Source organism: Triplophysa rosa, linkage group LG16 (assembly GCF_024868665.1).
Source record: "Triplophysa rosa linkage group LG16, Trosa_1v2, whole genome shotgun sequence".
Classification (NCBI taxonomy): Eukaryota; Metazoa; Chordata; class Actinopteri; order Cypriniformes; family Nemacheilidae; genus Triplophysa; species Triplophysa rosa.
In genome coordinates this window covers 18,676,760-18,685,846 of record NC_079905.1, presented here as the reverse complement: position 1 = coordinate 18,685,846, position 9,087 = coordinate 18,676,760, and the positions used below count along the sequence as shown (strand labels likewise).

Sequence of the window (9,087 nt, the reverse complement as noted above, 5' to 3'; positions counted from 1 at the left end):
CCTCAGTTGTCATGGATCCATCATGCTGAAAAAGTGCAGTGCCTCTTTATCTAAAGAACGTGAGCAGTTTTCTATTGAAGATAATGTGGGATATTTTAAAATTACTATACAAGTCACCTCCATTTTTCTGTTGATAATTACCAAGTGTTTGATCCTATTGCATGTTGATATAAATGTTAAAAAAAACGTTTATAGCCACAATTATACTGTAAATATAGGCTAAATACAGATCGTCTTCGGTGTTTTGAATGTCGGGTGATAATATGAAATGGGGGTCACATGTTGTGCGCGCCGCGAGGAGGAGTCTCGCTAAGAAGAGTTTAGAGCAGCTCAGTGTTTCCATTTCGAGCAGAGCGCTGGAGGAACACAGCACTCCTCCTCTCAGGGCTGCAAGCATTTGTGTAAATGCATAAATGCTTTTTTCATACACACTTTAGTGGATTTTGCATAACTTGCCCAAAAAGACGTTATAACCTGCTTGTCTATAAGAGCATAGAGAGGTGGAGCAGCATTAAAATGAAAGTGTGATTTGGTCTTAAACGCTCTCTTTTAAGTTAATGCGTGTTCAGGTGAGCACGCGAGCAGCGCTTCTGGACGATGGACGTATTGGAGCGACATCAATGACTCTTTGGGACTTGTTAATAAACTCGAGCGGATAAGTTGCTTCTGTTGGATGCCCGAGTTAGCTCTGTTTTGATGGGACGTTTCAGAAATGATGGATTTTGACATTATATTGACATTACACTAAGCATGTGTTGCGCGTTTCGGTGCATGCAGACGATGTGCAGGGACGCAGTCTGTGGTTTACCGATGTCGGACGAACAGGTAAACATCCCACATCCATTATGGAAAAAAACATGCTTAATTACCTCAATACTGTAATTATTAATATAGGCTACTACAACTGTAATAATAATAACAACAACAACACATCTTAAAATTGTTTTGTTGTCATTTAAATTAGCGGGTTAATTCATAGATTTATAACAATAGTATTTTTTTTGCAACAATAGCCTAACTGTATGACAACAAGTAGTGTCAATACACAGGCTAATGTTGCTATTATAAATTGCTAATACTAAAAGTTCATATTCATAAAGTAGCATAAACAGTAGACTGCTGCAAAATAAATATTGACCACAGCTTACATAGGTGTGTGAAGCAGCTAACAATTATTATAAAGGGTTTGCCTGTGGTTTAAATGACTCTATAGTCATAATTAAGTGGGTCACATTCTGTTCTCTCAGTGGTAAAGGGACACTCCACCCAAAAATGAAAATTCTGTCATGAATTACTCACCCTTTAGTTGTTCCAAACCTGTATACATTTCTCTTTTCGGTTGAACACAAAGAAAGATATTTGGAAAAATGTTAGCAACTGACATTTCTGGGGCATCATTGACTATAACTATCATATAAAGGCTTGCTTTCCTAAATTCCTCAAAATATCTTCTTTTGTGTTCAACAGTATATATATTTTTTACTATGGTAGAATGCCAAATGCCTGTAAAATAGTAATGCAGTTTATGTCACATTCAAGTTTTGGGGTTGTAGTGTCATTTTTAAGGGTATAACGATAGTTCGTATTACGATATTTCGCGATGCAAAAAATGTTACGATGCGCATCGTAAAGAGATGGGGATATTTTACGATATGTTTAATTCTATTCGTTCAGCGGTCAAGATGCTACCTACTCTGCGCCAGCGCGTCACGTGTGCTTATCTCACATATGCAGTAGAGCAGTGGTTCTCAAACTGGGGGCCGTGGCTTCCTGGGGGGCCCCAAGATGGTTCCAGGGGGCCACAGATTTTGTGGCATTTTAGAAATATAGATATTTATCATACATTTTGTGCAATCAAACATCAGAAAAACAACACCACCAACCAAAAGAATTGATGTTTTAGCATTGTTTAACTGAATATTTTCTTGGTCAAGTTTAAGATTATAAGTCTTTATTTGGGGGACAAAGAGACACGAGCCAATAGCGCTTGAGCATGAGCTCTGTCAAAGCGTTCGCTTCACTGAACGAACGAGTCAATTGAGTCAAAATGAGACTGAATGAACTGCTACATGTCGTTCATGGTGTCAAAATGAGACTGAATGAACTGCTACATGTCGTTCATGGTCTAATATTCTCTGTGTTACATCAATGCATATCCAGTAGTTACTCAATTTTTCTGAAAAATAAAGGTAATGACCTGGTTTAATTTAATTCCAAGGTAAAGTAAAAATGTTGTAACAGTTCAATCTTTGTATGGAACATTTAATTACAACGATTAAATGAGTTAATCCAGATAGATTTTAGTAGACTAATATAATGTAGATTTCGTCGACTAAAAATAGACTAAAACTATGATAAATTGGGATGACTAAATCTAAATTGCATTTTAGTCAAAAGACTGTGACTAAAACTAAATCAAAATTTGCTGTCAAAATTGACACTGATCTTAATTCTAATTTCAGTTAAGCCTTAAAATGTTTTTACAGATGTACATATTGCGTAGGATTTTTTTTCTTTTATAAAGAAGACTTTTACCGAAATGCCCATAATGGGAAACTCCAGTGGGAGTGCGTGACCATAACTACATTTCTTAGTTCACGGTAACTTCACAGTAACTTATTTTGTTGCACATACAACTTAATTGTACGTGCAACAAAATAAGTTACTGAAATTGTTAGTATTTTGAAAATAAATTTTGAATTTCAGTTTCATTTTTGAATTTTGTTCAAAATATCGAGATGTGTATCGTATCGTGAGTGTATCGTTACACCCCTAGTCATTTTATATTAACTGGTTTAATTTAGATAAAAAATGATTACAGTTAAGGCACATGTCTAGTGTGTTTACAATAATATTGCATCCATTTTACAAATTTACATTTATTAATTTATAATTTTAAGGTGTTATTTATTTATTATAACTCTGCATTTGTTTTCTCAGGTGTTCATCTGTGCTCCTCACCATCTCAGTTTTGACCTTTCGGACTTGGAGCAGTAAAGCACAAGCAAATCAGCACTTTGTTTAAAAAATTTATAATCTCACACTGTCAGTCGCTTGACAGCCTCACTGGACTCATGGGTACTGTACTGTCCCTCTCTCCGGGTCCCAGGAAACCTGGTTATTATGACGATCGGCCCGGTTCCCTAAGCCATTACCCGAGCCTGAGCAGTCGCTCTCTGAACACTCAGAAGGACCGCAGTCTCAAACGCGGCCATTCCATCTTCCTCCCTACTCTCACCTGGAAGCGGCTGGTAGCCTCCACAAAGAAGCGGGGCGAGTCCAAAAAATGCTACCCTGGAGGGCAGGGGGCTGTCGGGGCTCCTCTAAACAACAATAACATCTACCACAAGGACCCGGTCTTGCACCTCAACCACGAGAATGTGAAAAAGTCACTGTCCTGTGCCAACCTCTCCAGCTATGAAGGTCCAGCAGGTCTGGGCTTGGGCGTTGGGTATGGAAAACCACAGCAGATTTCCTCGGTAAAGAAGATTCCACCTGTGTGCACGTCTTCACCCAAGCGTGTGATCGTCCAGGCCTCGACCAGCGAGCTTCTTCGTTGCCTAGGTGAGTTTCTTTGTGGTCGCTGCTATCAGCTTAAGCACCTGTCTCCTGCGGATCCAGTTCTGTGGTTGCGCGCTGTGGACCGTTCGCTCTTGCTGCAAGGCTGGCAGGACCAGGCCTTTGTCACTCCAGCTAATGTGGTTTTTGTGTACATGCTGTGCCGTGACGTGGTGGACGGTGACCTGGTCACTTCTGAGCATGATCTCCAAGCGATTCTGCTGACCTGCCTCTACCTGTCCTACTCCTACATGGGAAACGAGATCTCTTATCCCCTCAAGCCCTTCCTCGTGGAGGCCACTAAACAGGCATTCTGGGACCGTTGTCTGGCCATTATTGACATCACCAGCGCAAAAATGCTGCGCATCAATGCAGACCCACATTTCTTTACACAGGTCTTTGCTGATCTGAAGAGCGAAGGAGGATGTGGACTGCAGGACTACGCTCGAGTTTTGGATCGGTGAACAGAGGACACGGCAGATTGTCTCTGCTAATGTAATGTAGTCTCCAGCAACCGCTGTTGCCACCATCATTCCGTATTTTTGGTTCCATATGTCACATTGTATAAGTCTCAGTTTTGCTGAACATTCTGAAAGAAAAGTAATAATGTGACATGAAGAGGAGGATGTTATATGGAGTTAATAACGTGGGAGTATGTGATGGACAGGGTTCACAGCTGTTGGTTATTCCGTTGCCCTTCCTTTATTTCATGTGCTGGACGTTGGGGCACAAGATGAAATAGCATTAACAAGATTAACAGATTAGTGTCACAAACACACACACACAGTGCCTCTCTTTGCTCACCAGTCTTTAGGTTGTGTGGCTAATCCATGCCGGCAATGCCCAATCCTTTATGTTCTGTCCCTAGCGTTTTGTTTTTTGTGTGTAAGGTTTAAATGTACATCCCGTGCCATTTCAACCTTAAATTATATGAACAGCGAGGCCTGGAATCCCAGTTTTAGTGTTGTTAGGTCACAAATGTATCTGCATCTTTCTTTCAGTGGAGGAAACTTGTGAAGTTACTGCCCGTCATTATTATGGAGGTCAAAAGAAATGGCATTCTGTTCTAAAATCAGGACAAAATCGTCCCCGTTTAGTTTCTTGATTCATTAGTGAGAATTATGACAAAGAACAAAAAAAATGTTTCTATTACAGGCATTTTGCCTGTTGCCTTTTTTTAGATAGACAAAGCATTAAAGAAGCCAGAAAGTGATGATTTTCAGCCTTGTCAGCGTTTATCTTCCAACTTTACCAAGCCTGGAAAAGGAAGATCGACGTCTAAAAGTTTCAGTTGGGTCAATCATTGTAAAATACATACGAAAAAACGTATATACCCTGTATTGGCACTTGTGCACACTCACTTGAATACAACAAATGCTCTCTTCTCTTCTCTTCTCTTCTCTTCTCTTCTCTTCTCTTCTCTTCTCTTCTCTTCTCTTCTCTTCTCTTCTCTTCTCTTCTCTTCTCTTCTCTTCTCTTCTCTTCTCTGGGTGTTAAAGTGTGACTGTTCTGTTGGGTCAGACAGAAAAGCAGAGACCGCAGCATGCGGCATGGCAAATGCTTTGTTAATCTTATTGTGGCGTTTTACAGCAGTTCAATGGGCTCCAACCTCAGACTCCCTCACAGAAGTCGGCTTTTACCACTTCACCAACACCTGTTATACAGAATAAGCACACGTGCTTACTCAAACCAACCCATGACCACTGCTCATAGATTTTCAATCTTATTATAATGAACACAATGATACGCATGTGCAAATGCCCACGCACAAATAAAGTATAATCCGCTCTTGAGCCGGCAATCGGATAGAGTGAGCCGAACATGTCACAATAATGAAATGCCATTCAGATCTAGATCATCTTACTGAAACTAGCAGCAAACACAGGTCTTACTGTATTTGGACATAGTGTTTTGTTAGTAAAAAGATTGTATGGCTTCCTGGTTGTAATCAGTTATGTTGGTGTAAATTGGACTTTTCCGAGTTGGGTTGATGACTTTGGGCTGTAAAAGATCTCCATATCTATTTAAGCCACTGGTTGTATTTATTTTACCCTCAGGAGATGATGTTATTTACAGTACAGACTTCACTTCTAGTCATTGACACAGATTTTGTGGCATATTATTAAATATAAATATCCTTTGTGAGCCTCCCATCCTCGCTTCTGTCACAAACACATCACTTGTTGTCCGTGGTCAAAGGGTTTGAGTTTTATTCTGTAGTGAGAGCAAAGAGGACTGTTGTTACAGGGTTCACAGCCTTAGCGATAGGCTTGTTCTGTGTGGAATGATCTGCTGCGGTGGGGGTCAGGCAGAGACACGCAGTGTTTCCAACTAGGACGGCTTGCGCTTAGACTCTCGTGTCTGGCTCGCCCCCATGCCTCTCTGCTGGAACTGTCTGCCCATTGTTTCTTTCCAATGTGTGCTGAAGCTCTGTGTTATATCTGCCTTCAAGTACTCCTGGTGGGAAGTTCCCACTTTATGAGTGTTCATGGTGTGAATAAAATATCAACATTAGGCAGTTTTATATTTGGGTGTTTTGATATTCTTGCACTGCCGCAAAGGATGATGCAAAATGTAGTGTTGATGCTAAAGAGAAAAACTAAAGCAAGACTCCATACAAATTAATATTTTAAAACAATTTATGATCAAACCAAATTAGCTTTCACATTTTTCAATAGACAACTTATAATAAAGCTTCACACTGTTAAATTCAACATTGTTGTGGTGGTGCATTTTCCCTGTGAATACGATCATACAGAGATGGCTTGAAGGCAGCATAGGAATTCTCCTGTTTATGTTGTTCAGTCAGTTGTTTGCTTGCTCTGAAATTAGGATGTAGGGTGATAAATGACTCTTGTACTGTGTATTTGTGCCTTGATCTGATTACGAACTACCCCCTAAATACATCATTGTTAAATATCACCTTGGCAACCACTTACTAAATCCCATTTGTGACCCGTAGTCCCCAAGTGAAAAAAAATCACAAATAAACACAAAAGCAGTATCAAGGGAAGCTGTTGGAGCCAGTCTAATGTACTCAGGCAATGTTGATTCATCACAATTCATGAGCCATTTTATTCTGTTTGTTAAATGTACTGTATTACTGTATGCTGTTTGTTGCCAGACATATTTCATCTGTTGTCATTCAATTAAATGGAACTGAAATGGAACGGCAAACATCTTTGAAGGAAATGCATTCTCCAACATTTCGTTTTATTAAACCTCAAACATCCACTTGACTGCTGTACGTGGAGATTTCTAATGTGACAAAACAACATGCAGAGACTCCTATGGATTTTCCATGTAGATCATTTCATGGAGTGGTGTGTTTGAATAAAAAGCAAAAGGGACTACTGAGTTACCATGATGAGACAAGTTCTAGACTACTGAATTAAAGACACATGATGCAAACAGATGAAAAGACATGATGCACATACTTCATGTCTCTCTTTTTGGACTCAGGATGTGGAAATTAAATGGACTCTATTGAACGGCTGCTAGATTTACCAATGTATTCAATGCTGCTAAATATATGTAGAACAAAAACGTCATGTAGAGTCTCTTATCGCAGACTGCAGAGACAGAAGCATAACCAGTGTGGTGTAAATATGTTACTTGTATCAATATGAAAACTGCATGTATATCATTCAGGAATCTACTGTGGTGGTGTACATCTGAACTTGACACTTAATTTTTTTATTAATTGTATTTTTCTTTATTTAAAATTTAAGTTCAAGGTTCAATGGAACTTTTATTTGTTGTAATTGTCATTATTATAATTATTGTTATTTTTACTGAAAAGGACCCTCATCCCAAATTTGGGAAATCTTGTGACAGTATTAGAATGTTAATTTCAGGCTTTTCTTTGCATTATTGTTGTTTTAGATGTAGTTGTTTCAGTAACAGCTTGCTCTGTGCAATTTGAATACTGAATACAGAAATATCTGGAAATCAGGCTTTGATGGTGCGAAAATGTCATACCTTGGCAGCATAAACAGCAGTGCTGAAGCAGAGATGTTGAAGTGTTGGGGTCAGGATGAGGAGATATGGCCAAGGTTGCCACGTTGGACATCAGGATGCTAAACACAGATCATAGACTCTAATTAGAATCATCCAAAATGTTTCAAAACGCTTTGGATGATTACATGAAATAATGGCTTAAGGTGACATCAGCTTTCAAAAAATGTGTCTCACCATAAATGAATGCATCCAGATATAATCAATTATCCCCAATCAGCCCAACGCTTGTTCCACAACGGCCTGTGGTAAAAGGCCTTGAAAACAATGAGACATATGGGATATTTTTGGGACGGACCCCATTATCCGTGGTCAGATTCTTTCCTCTCCTCTTAAAATCATCTTGTTCCATCCTGCTGTTGGCACAAGGAGTCTTTCTCTTGATATTGTATACATGCATACAGTTTAAAGTAGCTCATAAAGTGATGATGATGTTTGGAAAATTTGAAAAAAGAAAAAATGTGACTTCTAATGGTGATTTTTTCGATTGTTTGGTTATTTAATAAAGTATTGAATATTAAGCATTGAGTATTGATTAAAATAAAAGTTATGTCGGATGGCCGGCAAGTGATTCAATTTTAATGAATGATTAAAATATTAATGTCGGAGATACCCTGAGCCTGGAGATGGATGTGATATGAATAAACATTGCTCATAAGCATCTGTCTAAATAGTAGCCTCAATTGAAACAAGTGGACGCTTGGACCCCGAAACAATATTCCCCACAACACAACAAATGGATACTTATGTGAAACCAAAATGGATGAAATGTCAAAAGATGGATATACTCATATAGTAAAATTGGTGTTAATGGAAAAAAGACACAAAAAAAAGAATGCACAGTGAACCTGAGTATTCCTGTCGAATATTGTGATCATAACTTTAAAAGCATCTGCAAAATATGAAAATTGGTTCAATAGCAATATTTTTAATAAAGAAAACAGTTCTTGCAATCCATTATCAATGTTGGTCAATTTAATCTAGTGCAGTGGTCTTCACTATTTTTTTCATGAGAGCCACAATAATAGGACAAAGTCAATAGGGGAGCCCCGGTTTTTTCCCCGAGCCAAAATCCACGCGATCTCAAAAGAAGCCTCGGTTAAACGTTCAGGGTCCATGTATCTTTTGGCCATTTGTTTTTCAGTTTGAACTTGAACAAACGGGAGTGAGAAAACGGCGCCATTTTCGTTTTTCGTTCATCAAAAAAAACGGAAAAACGAGAATTCGGCTTTTTTTTCGTTTTCAACTAACGTTTAAAAAACGAATAAACAATTGAAAACTAGTTTCTCACATGTGGGCGGTATGAAACGCCCCCTTCCGCTGACTGGCAAATCAAAGGTCAGTAAGCGACGTCGTTGTCCCTCGGTTCCGAATAAATAGTCCTCTGCTGCTGTACAGAAAGTATGTTTCTTTGCTCACATTAAACAACCGTCCACAAACCGTACAGGGATAGACTGGACTTTCTTCTGTGTTACCTAGAGCATATCATTTAAATATTTATATCACAAATAT

General features: G+C 38.9%; 1 protein-coding gene across 1 annotated transcript; it reads left to right on the top strand.

Annotated features, from left to right (window-relative positions):
• The first annotated feature begins 367 nt into the window (after window positions 1–367).
• On the top strand, window positions 368–8,251 carry si:dkeyp-92c9.2 (uncharacterized protein LOC571482 homolog). Its single transcript, XM_057353957.1, has 2 exons — window positions 368–825; window positions 2,941–8,251. The coding sequence occupies exon 2, from the start codon at window positions 3,075–3,077 to the stop codon at window positions 4,020–4,022; it is 948 nt and encodes a 315-aa protein (XP_057209940.1). The 5' UTR covers window positions 368–825; window positions 2,941–3,074; the 3' UTR covers window positions 4,023–8,251.
• The last annotated feature ends 836 nt before the right edge of the window (window positions 8,252–9,087 follow it).

Coding starts and splice junctions, on each gene's coding strand:
- si:dkeyp-92c9.2 (XM_057353957.1), top strand. CDS start 3,075: ATGGGTACTGTACTGTCCCTCTCTCCGGGTCCCAGGAAACCTGGTTAT.